The 17,795-nt window shown below is 47.1% G+C and overlaps 1 protein-coding gene across 3 annotated transcripts in view; it reads right to left on the bottom strand.

The window, feature by feature from the left end:
- dscaml1 (Down syndrome cell adhesion molecule like 1) overlaps positions 1–17,795 on the bottom strand; it is a 106,022-nt gene that overhangs the window by 18,350 nt on the left and 69,877 nt on the right. For all 3 annotated transcript variants that reach the window (XM_086125026.1, XM_086125027.1, XM_086125028.1), the window contains exons 13-21: positions 17,179–17,384; positions 14,884–14,980; positions 14,250–14,378; positions 14,006–14,173; positions 13,861–13,931; positions 11,129–11,369; positions 8,514–8,660; positions 8,137–8,292; positions 2,424–2,563 (exon numbers count right to left, since the gene is read on the bottom strand). In XM_086125026.1, the coding sequence (XP_085981152.1) occupies positions 2,424–2,563; positions 8,137–8,292; positions 8,514–8,660; positions 11,129–11,369; positions 13,861–13,931; positions 14,006–14,173; positions 14,250–14,378; positions 14,884–14,980; positions 17,179–17,384 (1,355 nt within the window). The remainder of the gene's footprint in view (positions 1–2,423; positions 2,564–8,136; positions 8,293–8,513; positions 8,661–11,128; positions 11,370–13,860; positions 13,932–14,005; positions 14,174–14,249; positions 14,379–14,883; positions 14,981–17,178; positions 17,385–17,795) is intronic.

The raw sequence follows: 17,795 nt of genomic DNA, 5'->3' as shown, positions 1-17,795 counted from the left end.
GCGTGTTTAACCCAGCCATGTGTCTGCTGTCTAGTCACATAACTGTGTTCTCAAAACACACATACTGTCGGTTTACACAAAATGACCGGCAGTCACTCCTCAGATTCAAACCAATTATTCCTCCATTTATTGCTGCCTTGAGATATAAATGACCTGACTTCAGAATTTGCAGAGATATGACGTCTTCAGCTGATTTTTTTGTTTTGTTTTGTTTTGACTTGTGAGCAAAAATTCCAGATAAATTTGCTCAAGTCACTTTACAACAAACACCAGTTTGATCGATTGAGAGTAAGAGGCTTCAGGCAATTTAATCCCACTCCCACTTGAGGTTTACTGTCAAACTGCGCATAAAACAAAGAGAATTACTCGTTGTGTATTTAAAACGATCACAACTGCCGACATGTCCCTCCTCCAAGACACCTGATTCAAATGAGCGGGATGGTTATTAGGCTCCTGCAATGCTTTGTTGTTGAGCTGATAATTTGAATCGGGTGTGTCGGGGGAGGGGAAACATCTAAAACGGGCAAGATAGCGGCCCTCGAGGTGCCCTCTATGTATATTTGTTAAGTCACGAGTAGTAAATAAGTCACTAGACTGAAGCTGTAGAACAGTGGTTCTTAACCTGGGTTCGATTGAACCCAGGGGTTCGGTGAATCAGTCTCAGGGGTTCGACGGAGCCTCTGCCATGTAGGTTAAGACACACCCGACTCAATGTCAATTAGTTATGAGACGCCCGCTTGGCCATCACTGACGAGAGATGATCACATTACATTGCTTGTTCAATCAGTGCTGCAGGAAATTGAGTTTGTTCAGTAGTGTCGTGATCGTACGTTGTGTGATTTTTAATTTTTTTTTATTTTTATGTTTTAACACATGCCATGTTGTACATTAACATAGATTCACATGCATCACAGAATGTGATGGGACTCAGTGTCCTATCTGCATGATTTGTCATGCCAAGTTGAGCAACTCTCGTCTCGCACCGGCAAAACGGAAGGATCACTTCTTGAATCGTATTTTTATTTTTCCACTAAGGTTTCGGTGGATCTGCAGATGACCTGGTTGGGTTCGGTATCTCTAACAAGGATCAGAACCACTGCTGTAGACCATTCAGCCATCTTTTCCGATGTAGTTAGGGAATCAGAAAATTCATGGAGGAATGAATGCACAGTGCATTAAGTTTTGTCCTAATAACCACTCATGCAAACATTTGCTGCAACCATTTTAAATGTCAACACACTCACCGGTTTGGCACTAATTCAGGGTAGTGGTCAGTAAAATTGCACCTGCTGTCTTATTTTTATTCTGGCAGGTTCTTTCATGCTCTTGTTCCCATGTATGAGTGTTGGAACCCACACGGACATGATTCTATTCCTCAGCCTGGACGGTGACCGCAACCCCTTCAACCCCGCTCTTCCACTTGGTGCTTTACAATCTCGTGCTGACTCATATTTACTTCAATGACACTCCTCTCTGTGCATTTGTCTTGACACTCAAACGCTGGGGATGAAGGGGAAGGGAGGAACTGCGGCAGTTATGAATGGATGGATATCAGAGTGGAAACTGTACTAGTCAAAAACAACATCGTGGGGGTCGGGGGGGGGCGTGGCGTGGGGATGAAGGGTCGGCGTTACTGCATGAATGAGTGCATGTTGCTGTAACGGATCTTAAAATATTCCTTAGGCGTGGAGAAAGCGCCAATCGAGGGAACATTAGAGCGAGATAATGAAAAGAAGAACAAAAGTACTCCCCGTGCGGTGTGTATGCAACCCGCCCTCCCTGAACCCCCCTCCCCCCAGCTCCATCCCTCCTTCCTTTTCTCCAGTGGCACTCATTTACATAGTAATCATCCAGAACTCTGCATGGGGGCTTCAGATGAACGCATGAATGGCTACATGGATGGATGGATGGATGGATGGAGGTAATAAGAGAGGGAGGGATGGAAAGATAGATAGATAGATAGATAGATAGATAGATAGATAGATAGATAGATAGATTAGATAGATTAGATAGATACATAGATAGATAGATGAGTCTGTCGCACGAGTGAGTGCGTGTGTTATTCTGCGCTGCTTGATGAACAGATGAGGTTGTCATGGCAACGAGATGAGACGCAGATATGCAAATAAGGCGGGAGGGTGAGCTCGCACACACTGCGGTACAAGTGGAGCTCATTTGACACACACACACGCGCACACACATGCCTCGTGCTGAGACTGCAGCAAAAAAGTGCACACGCAATCGATATATATTATAATTGAATCAGTGTCACCGTTATCTTTGCAGCGTATGAATTACACCCAACAAAAGCTGAATGAAAAAAAAAAAAGATGCACCTTGCTAACATATCCCATGTTTCAAGCATCATCTCGTCATGCTTTTGTTCACTTCCACATAAATTGAATGCACCCCTTTGAACTCACCGGTTGGCCTGATCCGGGGCTCAAGCAGTAGATGGTGTACTTTCGGATGATACCATTTGGTTTATGAGGGGGTAACCAGGATACCACAACACTGCTGGCGGAGGAGGGCACGGCTTTGATGCCAGCTGGGGGCCCGGGGTCTGCATCATAGAATGAGAAAACAGACGGAACGGAACATAAACTAATTGATGTATGGGTGCTTACACAAAAGCAAATTCCATAAAACATATTAAGATTGTTGTTGGGGTTTTTTTTGGTCTGATTATAAGTACCATTAGACATCTGGCCATGTTGATTAATTTCACATCGATGATTTTGATACATTTGTAGTGTCCAAAATCTTTTCTTTACTCGTTTGTAGAGCTTGCCAGGCATTACATAGGGGAGGCCTTTATTTGTTGAATCTAAATTTTGTAGAAATAATACATACTGCTATTTAATTAAAACAATTATATACCGTATTGGCCCGAATATAAGACGGCCCTGATTATAAGACGACCCCCTCTTTTTCAAGACTCAAGTTTGAAAAAAGACTTTTTGAACATCAAATCAATTTTTATACAGAAAATAACTACTGTACATCTAAAACCAATTATTATAACAATATATTTGAGAGAAAAAGCATGTTATTTTTCCTCATTCAAATCTAAAGTGCAATCACATTCGTAAATGGCTTTTGGTTTTTGAAATGTAAATTACATCATCACAAAGCCCCTTATGATAGATAAAATCGATGGCACTCAGTTTCCCTTGCCCGGACGCGGGTCACCGGGGCCCCCCTCTGGAGCCAGGCCTGGAGGTGGGGCTCGTTGGCGAGCGCCTGGTGGCCGGGCCTACACCCATGGGGCCCGGCCGGGCTCAGCCCGAAGAGGCAACGTGGGTCCCCCTTCTCATGGTCTCACCACCCGTGGGAGGGGTCAAAGGGGTCGGGTGCAATGCGAGCTGGGCGGCAGCCAAAGGCGGGGACCCTGGCGGTCCGATCCTCGGCTGCAGAAGCTAGCTCTTGGGACATGGAATGTCACCTCTCTGGCAGGGAAGGAGCCCGAGCTGGTGTGTGAGGTAGAGAAGTTCCGACTGGATATAGTCGGACTTGCCTCCACACACAGCCTGGGTTCTGGTACTAGTTCTCTCGAGAGGGGTTGGACTCTCTTCCACTCTGGAGTTGCTCATGGTGAGAGGCGCAGAGCAGGTGTGGGCATACTCATTGCCCCCCGGCTCAGTGCCTGTACATTGGGGTTCACACCGGTAGACGAGAGGGTTGCTTCCCTCCGCCTTCGGGTGGGGGGACGGGTCCTGACTGTTGTTTGTGCATATGCACCAAACGGCAGCTCAGCATACCCACCCTTTTTGGAGTCCTTGGAGGGTGTGCTGGAGAGTACTCCTGCTGGGGACTCCCTTGTTCTGCTGGGGGACTTCAATGCTCACGTGGGCAATGACAGTGAGACCTGGAGGGGCGTGATTGGGAGGAACGGCCCCCCCGATCAGAACTCGAGTGGTGCTTTGTTATTGGACTTCTGTGCTCGTCACGGACTGTCCATAACGAACACCTTGTTCAAACATAAGGGTGTCCATATGTGCACTTGGCACCAGGACACCCTGGGCCGTAGTTCGATGATCGACCTTGTGGTTGTATCATCGGATTTGCGGCCGCATGTTTTGGACACTCGGGTGAAGAGAGGGGCGGAGCTGTCAACTGATCACCACCTGGTGGTGAGTAGGCTCCGATGGTGGGGGAAGATGCCGGTCCGTCCTGGCAGACCCAAACGTATTGTGAGGGTTTGTTGGGAGCGTCTGGCGGAATCCCCTGTCAGAAGGAGTTTCAACTCCCACCTCCGACAGAGCTTTTCCCATGTTCCGGGGGAGACGGGAGACATTGAGTCCGAGTGGACCATGTTCCGTGCCTCTATTGTTGAGGCAGCCAATCTGAGTTGTGGCCTTACGGTGGTTGGTGCCTGTCGTGGCGGCAACCCTCGTACTCGCTGGTGGACACCAGCAGTAAGGGATGCCGTCAAGCTGAAGAAGGAGTCCTATCGAGCCTTTATGGCCTGTGGGACCCCAGAGGCAGCTGACGGGTATCGACTGGCCAAGCGGAACGCAGCTTCGGTGGTCGCCGAGGCAAAAACCCGAGCGTGGGAAGAGTTCGGTGGGGCCATGGAAGCCGACTTCCGGACGGCTTCGAGGAAATTCTGGTCCACCATCCGACGTCTCAGGAGGGGGAAGCAGTGCACCACTAACACTGTGTACAGTGGGGATGGGGCACTGCTGACTTCGACTCGGGACGTTGTGAACCGGTGGGCAGAGTACTTCGAAGACCTCCTCAACTCCACCAACACGTCTTCCTTGGAGGAAGCAGAGTCTGGGGACCCTGAGGTGGGCTCTCCTATCTCTGTGGTTGAAGTCACCGATGTGGTTAAAAAGCTCCTCGGTGGCAGGGCCCCAGGGGTGGATGAGATCCGCCCGGAGTTCCTCAAGGCTCTGGATGTTGTGGGGCTGTCCTGGTTGACACGCCTCTGCAACATCGCGTGGTCAACGGGGAGAGTGCCTCTGGATTGGCAGACCGGGGTGGTAGTCCCTCTTTTTAAAAAGGGGGACCGGAGGGTGTGTTCCAACTACAGAGGGATCACACTCCTCAGCCTCCCTGGTAAGGTCTATTCAGGGGTGCTGGAGAGGAGGGTCCGTCAGGAAGTCGAGCCTCAGATTGAGGAGGAGCAGTGTGGTTTTCGTCCCGGCCGTGGAACAGTGGACCAGCTCTACACCCTTAGCAGGGTCCTCGAGGGTATGTGGGAATTCGCCCAACCAGTCTACATGTGTTTTGTGGACTTGGAGAAGGCGTTTGACCGTGTCCCTCGGGGAGTTCTGTGGGGGGTGCTTCGTGGGTATGGGGTACCGAACCCCCTGATACGGGCTATTCGGTCACTATACCACCGATGTCAGAGTTTGGTTCGCATTGCCGGCAGTAAGTCGGAATCATTTCCAGTGAGGGTAGGACTCCGCCAAGGCTGCCCTTTGTCGCCGATTCTGTTCATAATCTTTATGGACAGAATTTCTAGGCGCAGCCGAAGCGTTGAGGGCGTCCGTTTTGGTGGCCTCAGTATTGCATCCCTGCTTTTTGCAGATGATGTGGTGCTGTTGGCTCCTTCAAACGGGGCTCTCCAACTCTCACTGGAGCGTTTCGCAGCTGAGTGTGAAGCGGTTGGGATGAAAATCAGCACCTCCAAATCTGAAACCATGGTCCTCAGTCGGAAAAGGGTGGAGTGCCCCCTCCGGGTCGGGGGAGAGATCTTGCCCCAAGTGGAGGAGTTTAAGTATCTTGGGGTCTTGTTCACGAGTGAGGGCAGGAGGGAGCGAGAGATCGACAGGCGGATCGGTGCAGCGTCTGATGTGATGCGGACGTTGTATCGGTCTGTCGTGGTGAAGAAGGAGCTGAGCCAAAGGGCGAAGCTCTCAATTTACCGGTCGATCTACGTTCCAACCCTCATCTATGGTCACGAGCTATGGGTCGTGACCGAAAGAACGAGATCCCGGATACAAGCGGCCGAAATGAGTTTTCTCCGCAGGGTGTCCGGGCTCTCCCTTAGAGATAAGGTGAGAAGCTCGGTCATCCGGGAGGGGCTCAGAGTCGAGCCGCTTCTCCTCCACATCGAGAGGAGCCAGATGAGGTGGCTTGGGCATCTGATTCGGATGCCTCCTGAACGCCTCCCTGGTGAGGTGTTCCGGGCATGTCCCACCGGGAGGAGACCCCGAGGAAGACCCAGGACACGCTGGAATGACTATGTCACCCAGCTGGCCTGGGAACGCCTCGGGATCCCCCGGGGAGAGCTGGAAGAAGTAGCTAGGGAGAGGGAAGTCTGGGCTTCCCTGCTAAAGCTGTTGCCCCCGCGACCTGGCCCCGGATAAGCGGTAGAAGATGGATGGATGGATGGATGGAATTACATCATAACTTTTCCTCAGCTGCCGGTTAACCTGGCCGATCTTTGACCCAATTTTCTGCAGATTGTCACTACGTTTCTCCATTTTCTGTTATCTCTTCTATTATTTCCGTCTCTTTTCCTTCTTACCGCTATTTTTATTTTTATTCTTCGTGGCACGGGTTCACTTTGGCCTGGGGAGTCAAGTTCAGCATACGCTTCATTGATATCTGGCACCATCTAACGTCGTGAATGGGAATAAAGTCTAGACCCCGAATATAAGACGACCCCCATTTTTTCAGTCTTATTTCAATGCAAAAAACACCGTTCTATATTCGGACCAGTATGGTATTTGATGGGGGTTTTTTTTTGTTTTGTTTTGTTTTTTGCAAATGGAGAATGTATCCAGAGATTAATCAGGTCAAGAGCAGAGGCCACTATTTGAAGAACTACAGTCTGAGACAGGGGTCCCCAACCTTTCTGTACGTGAATATTTTTTTTGAATGAATTCAGTTATCGATGTATCCATTGATTAATCAAATGACTTTTTTTTAACCTATTACAAAAAACATTATGAACCAACATGTGGTATATTTGATATTGTTTAGTTAAAAAAAACAACAACAACAAAAACAGACCCGGTCAATTGCCGACAGCCGACATTTTATATTGTTTTCTATTGACTCGATGCAGATGTTGGCTACTCAGTCACTAAAAATGGATGGCTCCAAGAGGACCATAAAGCACCCAAGGCGCTGTAAACAAGCACGGCCATGTAAACACACGTACACACATTGAAAGGGACGCCTGCAAAAGGCGGTCGTGAATCACTGTCATCTGTGCTTTCACAGCAGCAAGATGCGGCCCGACAATTGCTGTGTTTGCACAACTCCACTGTAAACACTTTCCCATATGCCGCACAGAGCACTAAGGGCAAAGGGATCAGAAAAATCAGATTGAACGTATGTGAAGAGGTCGCCCCTGGACACAGTGTCGGCCTGCATCACGGTGAAAAAAGAGCCGCTCAGCCGAGTTTGTGACAAACACACACTCACACGGGCAGATATTTGAAGAGCTACTAATGCAAAGAATAGCCGATTGGAAGAGAGAATAAAAGCCTTTGGGTGAAATGACACTACTTAAAAATCTCTTATGCCTCCTCCCTTGTCGGGGCCTCAAGGATAGAGCGAAGAGGCGGATCCGGATGTAATCCACAACCCACCAGTGTAAGCACAAAATTAATTCTCTCGAAGATACAAAGAATTAATCTCTCTCTTGTACGTGGTGCCTGGCGAGACTAGCACACACGCAATAGCGCAGTTTCTCACACTAGCACACACTCGCACGTGCACAACCCCAAAGCTGGGAAATGCGCTCATGCAAACACACACACGCACACACACACACACACACACACACACACACACACACACACACACACACACACACACACACACACACACATTAAACAACTCCCTCCCTCCAATGGTTTTACATGCACAGAGCCTCACCCTAAGGCTCATCACGCACGCACTCGCACTTTTTGGCTACTTAATTCTCATTAGCACTTGTAATGGCACATCAGAGCACAAAGAGGTTTTAATCAGCTACCTCAGCCTTACAAAGACCCTCTACCCGCTGCATGAATGCGCCTCCCACACTGCAGCTGAAATGTCTTAAACCCTTGGATAAAAATGCTTTACCCGTGTGTGTGTGTGTGTGTGTGTGTGTGTGTGTGTGTGTGTGTGTGTGTGTGTGCGTGTGTGTGTGTGTGAATAGATAAAGTACATCAAGAGTGAACTCACAGTCTTCACGGGTCTGGATGTACAGGACATTGCTGCGCACGCCATCGCCAGCTTGTGTGTAGGCCAGCACCTGGGTGCTGTAGTTGGTGAACTTCTCCAGACTCCTGAGCTCCACCTGCTCCTTAGTTGTGGTGATGTTCTGCATTTCACCCCATTCTGAGGAAACACATCAACAGACAAATGTTCAGATTGGACACTCAGCACCTACAGCGATTCCCGACTCCTGCGCAAGAAGAGATCAGAGCCATGGAGAATTATAAATGTCATTTTCTTTATCTTACCGTGGGAATTTTCTCATTATGAAATATGCGCCTCAGCTCAATGACGGTTGGGAAACATTAGTTTGAGCAATTGAAGTAGAAGCAGTTCACACACACCTCCGTCTGGGAAGACGGCCCAAAAGATGACCCGGTAGCCCTTCAGAACGCCGTGCAGGGTCATCCTGGGGGGTTCGGCCCAAGAGATGACGGCCTCATCCGATGTGACAGAGATGGCGCGCACATTCTGAGGAGGTTGGCTGGGAACTGCGAACACAGTGGGAAAAGGACACATTGAGTAACGCAAACTTCTTCGGTTTCATTTCAAATTAATGAATTTGGGAACAGCCTGTTTCTTGGTGACTCAGTTCTAATGTCCACATATACCCTGAATACTAGATTCTATCTGCGTCAAGTCAATGCACCGCTGTAGCTCTAATGGTTGGATGGATGAAATAAAAAAAGCCCCGTTTTGTGAATGAAACTCAATTGGTACAATTTTGGAGGGTCCCCTGAATGCAGTATAGTTGGGTATGAGATATATGAGATCTTAATGAAATATAAAAGGAAGGCTTGGCCAAGGTTTGACAGTAAATCGGGAGTGCGTAACGAGTGGCCCATTGAACGTTAATTAGCCAAGCCCTAATGGGCGTTTCCGCTGCAACTCAGTGGCAATTCAACGGCCTTGCAAAATATATAGGCGCTTCTCTCTCTGCACAAGCCTCGCTCTGTTCCCTCTCATCCAGGTGTCGCCTCTGAAGCGCCGACTTTTCAGGCTTTGAATAATGCGCAGTGTCGATGACGAACAGAAGTCAACTTGTGCAAGGGTGGGGAGGAGGGGGTTGGGAGGTGCAGGAAGAGAGGAAGAGCGCGGACTGAAAGACACAAGATTGGGCCAAATCCATCAGGGCCGTTATTCTGGGCAGGTGGCGTGGGGAGCCGGAGAGGAGGATGGAGGAAGCGAGGACGCTGGGCCTTGCCTGAATAGACCTTTGGGCTACACGTGGAAATAATTAGGGTGCATCTCTTCTCACTTTGCAGGTATATGTAAGGACATGTGGTTAATACAGGGGAGAAAAAAAAAGAGGGTCGACTCGCATTACATGCCAGATGCCAGGGGATAAATGAAGGACGGTGGTGAGGAAGAGTAACACATAACGGTGTCTACTTGTTGGATCATTAATAAGACAACCAAAATGGGTGGATAAGCAAGAAAAACTGAGATTTTTTCCCACTGCAGGGCAGTGTAGAGGAAGAAAGGAAGAAGAGAGGAAGGGAGTTAAAAGCAGAGGAAGGGCAGAAAAGGATGAAAAGAGGTGCAGGGAGACAAAGCGCTCAGCTGCGGATAATTGCAGCAGGAAGCAGGCCGAGGGAAAGATGGATCAACAGACAAGCTAATTAGAATTATTTTCAGTATGCTCGTTTTTATCACTATTATCATAATGGCCGTCAATTTCACTGTCGCCACGGTGACAGCCACGGGGAAGCGCTGGAGGGCTCTGACTGCTCTGGACCAATGGGGCCCAACCAACTGTTCTCTGTGCATGCGCTTGTGTTTGCATTGGGAGAAAGTGACAGGCGGTGATGGCAGAGATTGTAGGAAGCCTGTTTTGGGGCTGAAAAAATGCTTTTAAGGCAATAAGCGACGCACTATGAATGGTATCTGATTTTTATTTTATTATTTTGTTGTGTAGAATTTTGAAGAAAAATGTGAATTGCTTCCATTTGGGGATGAGGCTCTAACTTAGCCCTGGAGAACCAACGCGGTCTGATTTAGCCCCTGTAAATTCTGCTATTCAAATGCTACCCTTAAATCCCAAAGGGTCAAATTTGGCCCTAATCCTAAATTAGGATTAAAGCATTAAATATTTGGAAAAATATATATTTTGGCATTCAGTGAACATATAGCAGTCATTTAATGTATAATTCATCATTTTCCAAAGAAGAAAAGGGTTCTTGGATTATCCAGGGTTAAAATGTGGATGCGCTGTCAATACTTTCCTTATGGACTGTACGCTATGCATTCGCTTCGATTACAATAATTGTTGTGGCATTGAAAAATCAAACGACAGCGTAAGGCATTTTCAGTGGGACGTCTATGTCTAATCAGCAAACAAAAGAAAATCACTGCACCCAAGTGTCGCTTGCGCATTTTAACGCCTAAAATGTGCAAACGTTTGGCCCCGTTGAAAAGAAAAGTTAAAGAAACATCAATAAGATCAGTGGCAGTTGTTTATTTCCAGCAATCACAAAAGCTTTAGATTACAGCGGGCATTCATTCTTGGCGGAATAGAGCGAAGGCGGTGATTTTCGAGTGGAAAAGAAAAAAAAAAGGGGATTGAGCAACGTGACAGAGTTGAGGCGGCGAGAAAGCGACACAGAACGTGCAGTAACTGTGAATCAAAGCTGGCGGAAGGGTGACGGTTTGCGCTTCCACTTGCTCACGCGGCGCCGTGCTGTTTGAAAAGCATCAATTATGGCAGCTGGTCACTAAAGTGGCCTGTTTCTACACTAGGGGTGGAAAAAAAACACTTCCATTTTGTTTGTTTGTAGTTTGCCGTGGTGTAGCCGTTATATCACACTGAGAGGTGTTTTGCCTCTCGTTTGCCTCACTAAACTCACCTAACTGCACGAACAAAACCAGTCGTGGTTCAAACATGAGACTTTTCCACACACGACATGAAGTACGCGCACCGATTGTTGTGGCCATTGACCATATACTGACTGCGCCTTACCATCTTCAAGTGTAGTCGCATTGATCTCGGAGCTGGAGGGCCCGGTGCCAGCTCTGTTGAAGGCCTGAACCACCACGCCGTACTGGGCGAACTTCTTGAGGTTGTCCAGCGTGTACACCTCACTGTCTCCGGTGGCCTTCATCTCCACAATGCTGTATTGGCCGTTGCTGCCCGGGCCGTTCTCTCTGTAACCGATCTGGTAACCTCGGATCACTCCGTTTTGCAGCTCCTTCCTGGGAGCCTGTGCGATGGAATGAGATGAATCGCAACATCTTTTTTTATTTTTTAAAGCGGGAGCGATGCTCTCAGTATTGAATGCATTGAATATTTTTTTTCCAGATACATTTTTACTTCAGGATTCTCTATTTTCGACTCATTCTTTGTCAAAATAGGCTCGTCCTTTTTTTTTCTTTCAACCTGCACAGAAGGCAGAGATTGAAAAGAACATAAGTAGAGACAGGTGAAATCAACTGCGGTTAAGAGTTTGATTGATTGATTGAGATGTTTGAGACCTGTTGGGTGGAAAAAAAAATAGACACCGCAGCCACATTGAGTAAGGCAAACCGGGGAACACAAAGAACGATGACGAAACGGTTTTGGAGAAATGAGCCATATTAAAAAAAAAAAATGTTTGAGGTTGTGGGCTCCGAGGACGATTCGTGGCGAATGTGTCTTTTGACAGCCTAAAACGCCACAAGCTTCTGGTGTTCCAAAATTCCCTGTCCACACAAAAACACACAGTTAAAATGTATTTTTCCAGCCGTTATTATTAGTGGATAGGCAATTACGCAAAGACGTTTAGAGTGACCCCTCAAGAAGGGGGCAGACCTGCTCGCAGTAACAGACGATATGCTTTTATTTTGAAGATTTGGCTTCACCAACTGCTGAGATTTGCTGAGCAAACCGGGTGTGTCGGTGTCGCCTGCGGTTGTGTATAAAAGCTGGCATTGTGGACGACACCTTGCCATCTGTTTGAACCCCCCTTGATACGCAATGCAATGCATGCAATTAAAGTGGAAGGACTATGGAGAATTATTTCACAGCATACTTGGAGGTGAGGAGCGAGAGGACTTTTCTCTGGATGGAAATATCATCCCACCACGGGGGAGGCGAAGCATGTTAAATGCTCTTGTCTTCTAACATGTAGGTTCTGTGTGAATTTGGTGTATGAGCTGTCCATTGCTGGTGAAGATGGATTGTTGCAAAACATTTCCGCCTCCCGTATTTCTTCGAAGAAGCATTTATCGGCATCATCAGCAAACCGTCGACATCAGCATGCCTTTCTACCATGCCATTAGCGTCTAGTGAAAAAAAAAGGTTGCGCAACAACCTGCCCTGCGATTGGCTGGCAACCGGTTCAGGGTGTCCCCCGCATACTGCCCGAAGATAGCTGGGATAGGCTCCAGAACCCCCCTGCGACCCTTGTGAGGATAAGCGGATCGGAAAATGGATGGATGGATGGAAGTTGTGCAACACCTTTTAGCTAATAATTGAAGGGAAGTCAAGATGGCGCCCGAGTAGGCAGCCGTCGGCAAGTGCTCTCATGAGCCTTGCTTTTTTTGTTGTTTTTTGGTTTGTTTTGTCACTTTGTGTTTGTTGTTATGTCGTGTGGACCTGATGTGGAATATTTTCGGCATTTTTTGGCCACGACATTCATCAAGGAGGAAACTATGTGCTTGGTGGTTGCGCCTTCTCGGCAGCATGGGTATACCAGCACCGTTTTTGCCTGGGAGGAATGTCGGCGCCATTTGACTGTCGTTGCTGGACAGTCCCGGGGCGCTTGTGTCTTGCGCCTGTTATGGGCGGCATTTTTCACAGCCCCACTTTGTTCAGCGGAGAGATCGGTGCTGTTGAACGGTCTGCGGCTGGATGGATGTAAGGCTTGAGGAGCCGACGATGAGAAGAAAGGAGCGTTAGCGCGGAGCGCCGATGCGGATGTGGAACTGGGAGTCGCGGCTTGGAATTGAAGTGGATTTACATGGGACAGGAGATGTGAGCCAATCTCTTTTTCGTCAATGGACGCTACAGCTTCGTGTTTGCTTTCAAAACTTAGCTTGTAGCAGAAGTGTGCACATTTTCAGCATGACGTCTCTGATCCACTGGTGAAAGGACACTTTGATCCTCTCCTCTTTCATCTATAACTGCTTCAGACAACAAAGTGTATGCAGAAACGTGGTGAAGATTGCACGACTGTCTGTGTCCTATGTGTTGTGTTGTGTTGTGTTATTTTTGTTATTTTGACTTCAAATGGCGCCGCGTGAGTGGCTGCCTTTCCAGCAGCTCCTATATTTTGTTGTTCTACTTCTTCCTTTCATAACTTTGCTGCTGTGAATCAGGAATTTCTCCATTGCAAGACTAATAAAGTGTTTTTTCTTATCTTAATGTAGCATTTTTTTTGTTTGTCAGCTCAAAAAGAAACATTTCAGATTCTGTCTTGCTTTTATTTTATTTTAGCTTGTCTTTTTATCCATTTCTATCCCTGTACCTCGACTGAAGCATGACTCAGACTTGATTTTTAGTTTTACTGTTTTTGTGCTTTCTACTGTCTTTGTAGAAAGCACAATTTTGTTTATTGTTGTATACCTGTATATGATATAATATTTGCTGCATGTGCAGCACTTTGTATGCAGCGATGGTTGTTTTAAAGTGCTCTATAAATACAGTTGAAAGTTGAGTTGAGCATACGGTGTGTGAGTACTTTTGCCACCTCTGCATCAAAGAGAATGCATTACCTTCCAAGTAACCCTGATACTCTGAGAAGTCACCGGCTGCAGGATCACATCCATCGGGGGACCATCAGGCTCTGCAAAAATGCACAGTGTACCATTTGTCACACGGGCAAATAAAACCTCTTCTCAGATGCGGCGATGTACTTACGAGCTTCCTCGGTGCTGATGGTCAGCTCCTTACTGGCCTCGCTCTTGCCAATGGCATTGTAGGAATACATGCGGATGCTGTAGACGGAGGCTGGGTGAAGGTCCACAATGTTGGCCTGATTGTTAGTGGGGGAAATGTTTCGAGTGGCATGCTTCAGCTCCCAGGTATCTGGCAAAAAGGGGACGTTTCCTTTCAATCCTCAGAATCAACTGACCTTTTTTTTTTCTGTGGTTCTTGTACATACCCGTCTTGTTCTTATACTCAATGTCATAGGAGGCGATGACGCTGTTCCCGTCGAACCTCTGCGTCCATCGCAGGTTCATACTGCGGTCTTTCACTTCCCTCACCTCCAGCTCTGGAGGGTCTGGGGGCTCTGATATAAAAAAAAAAAAAGGACAAAATCCGACTTCAACGGACAGTTAGGACGGAGGAAAAAATCATTGGCACCGCCCTACCCACTCTTGAGGACTTGCACACTGCAAGAATCAAGACAAGGGCACGGAAAATCCTCCTGGATCCCCCGCACCCTGCCCACCACCTTTTCCAGCTACTCCCCTCAGGCAGACGCTACAGATCCATGCGCACCAAATCCAGTAGACACTTAAACAGCTTCTTCCCTCTAGCCATTAACTCCTTAAACAGTCACTGACGTAGTCACTCTTCTTGTACTACAAATACTGCTACTGGTCACTCTAAAATTGTTCAATGATTTTGTTGTTTACGATGATACTAATGCAGCGTGTTATACCGGAGACAAATTCCTTGTGTGTTCTACATACTTGGCCAATAAAGATGATTCTGATTCTGATTCTGATGATTCAGCAGTGTGAATGGGACGAGCGGGAGGTTTTCATCGATGCAAAGAAGCGTATGAGTACCTTGCACGGTCAGCTGAATGAGGCCTCGTCCTTCGCCGTACGAGTTGATGGCATGACAGGAGAAGAAGACAGAGTCCTCCCGCTCTGCTGGTTTTAGCTACAAGTAGACACGGGGAAATATTAGAATGCCAGCTATTCATTTTTGAGGAGCGAATGAAGCTGGTGCGGTTAAGGAGGTTTATTGTCCGGTGCTATCGCGACGGTTCTCTTGGTCATTTTGCAACATGAGAAAGGTTACACCTCAGCATCAAGATCAATATCGGTTGTTTTGTTTTCATTTTGCAGAGAGTCTAAAGAAAAATGTTACAATCATTTGCATATGCCTGCTCAGTTGTTTTCTCATTACTGCTGACTTGTTGGTGAGCAGGATGATGCAAAAACGACCATTGATTCCCATGAAACTTTCTTGAGGGTTGATGCATATGGGCCACACAAGAATGAATTTAAATAATTTGTGTTTCAAGATAAAGATGCAAATGTAACGGTTACTGCGATTGGCCGGCACCCTGCCCAAAGACAGTTGGGATAGGCTGCAGCACGCCCGCGACCCTTGTGAGGATAAGCAGAATAGAAGATGGATGAATGGATGGATTGAAGGGTCATTTTCTTCATTTTGTAGCAAATGACAAAACAAAACGACAATATTTGGGCATTGGGAGGCGGGCTTCTTGAAAGGTGTTGATCCCAATTAGAATTGCTTGGCCCGAGTACCGTTCTGCATTCGTGATGTAAATTCTTGCATGTTGTAATTCCACCATAATTGCGGGAATAAAACTCATTTGCATTCACTTCAATCAAAAAGTGACTATCCAGCATGATTGAGGGGAGACTTTTTTTTTTTTTTGTCTTTTCAATTCAAACACGATGGGCCGATTTAAAGAAAGGTTTGCACGTGCAAAAACAGGCACCAACTTAACAGCACATGGACACAGTTGTGGAAGCTGAAATCTACTAATCATAGATGGTGTCTGCCAAAGATGTCAATTACCATGAAGTCCATTTTTGCATTGTGGGAGGAGTACTATACACGCAAATTGTTAATTGAGTACACCCAATGCAATTTATCGCCCTTGAGCTGAATGTCACTGCCTGATTTTGTGTCTTGAAAGAACGCGTCTGAAAGGCAGGTGCAAACCAGCATGCCAAGCGATGCCAGTGTCGCAAAGGCAAAATTAAAGGTGACAGGGATGATTTTTTCCTCTTATATAAACCATTCCTGAAATGCTAACAAAAATTTGCAACGCCTGTTCTTCATTCAAAATGTAATTTTGAAGCTTTTGCATGATCGAAGGGCTTACTCGTAGCCAGTCACAAGAAGGAGTCATGCCATATCAATGATAACAAAAGACCTTTCAATCTGCTTTTCTGTGCTTTTGGGTCATTTCAGCGCACTGTGACAAGTGGCGCTGGCCTCTCCCAGAGGAGCTTTTCAGATGTGCTGTCCTAAGTTTTAAACACAGTGTTACGCAGGACAGGTGCATACTTGTCCATACAATTGCCATCCACTTCGTGTGAGTTGAATCAAATAAAAAATGGTGGTTGCTGGCTTTCCCAAAATTATCACTATGATCAATGTTTGTCTTTTCCAGACCTAATTCTTAATTCGGCACTTCCAGTGGGCTCCCAAATGAAATCCTTCAGATATACTGTATATATCGTGCAAATCCCTCTTTAAAATACAATTGTCACCATTTATTTTACACCTGTTGCCTAAAGCAGACAATCTATGGTGCGCGGACACACAATTTTACGCCGGCTATTTGGGCTCTTGGTAAAAGATCACAATCTTTGTAATAGACATGCTACACGTCCTCCAAGATCGCCACAATCCGTCAGAGCGAACACGCAATTTAGTGCTCGCTATAGATAGAGGCAATGGAGAAAGCGGCGATGTCATCGCCTCACACTTAAAAAGCATCCAATCAGTCTTTTGATGTCGTCCATATCCTGCTCACAGCCTCTTGGGAGGACACTCGCATGGTATTTGAAGACTGCCGGGGTGTCTTAAGTCCTTAGTTATATTTGGCAATTCATTTCTTTCTTTGGCACATCAGCCCAGCAACATCATCGCTCAGTATGCACACGCAATTGTGAAGGGAATTGCAAATGCTTGTTATTTTGGAAAATAGATTCTTCTATTTCAAGGAAACAGTGAAAGTGACTGCGTGTGGTTTCTGCAACTTGCACCCTGACTTATGGAAACAAAGTGCAACGATTTGTCAAGTGAGAGTCATAAAGTCACCGCTGTCTGCTTTCATCAGCCGAGCGCTCTGCAAAGGTGTAAGTGTTTCTTACCTTGAGAGTAGACAACACCTCGTCTGTCTTCTCATTGGGGCTGGTGGTAATAGAGTAGCGGGGATTGCGGTCAGGGTCAATGACCGTGTCGCCTCTCTCCCAGCGAATGATGATGGGCCATTCTCCCCTGGCTGTGCAGTTCAGCTCCTTAACATGACCCTTCTTGGCCATAGTGGTGTTGGGGTGACTTGTGATCATGGCTGGGACTGCAGCCGGGATGGCGGGATGGACCGACGAGGGGGTGGGGAGGGGGGTGACGGACAGACACGAAAGTGAGTGGATAATAAGCAGGGTTTAAAAGGAGGTGAAGGAGCAGAGAGGGCGAGGGAAGGAGAGCGAGCCGTTAAAAAGATGGAGTCGAGTGTGGCCAAGTGGCAGCCGTGAAGAGCAATGGTCAATGAGGTAAAGTCGATAAACCTCCTCTCTCATTCTCCGATAGTTAACATCGAGGTCTAGGTGAATGAAGAGGCAAAAGCGATACACTTTGCCTTCCTCTTTACACAAAATCATTCGCGCACTCAATCTTCCCGCGCACACGATATCGACCCGAGGAGGAAGGCTCTGCTGTTTTGTTTTCATCACTTATTCATCTCACCCTCGCCTTGTTTTCCTCTCTC

Source organism: Hippocampus guttulatus, chromosome 12 (genome assembly GCF_054856545.1).
Source record: "Hippocampus guttulatus isolate MCC_2025c chromosome 12, RoL_Hgut_1.0, whole genome shotgun sequence".
Lineage (NCBI taxonomy): Eukaryota > Metazoa > Chordata > Actinopteri > Syngnathiformes > Syngnathidae > Hippocampus > Hippocampus guttulatus.
The sequence above is the reverse complement of the archived record's forward strand: the minus strand, read 5'-3'. Positions and strand labels throughout refer to the sequence as shown.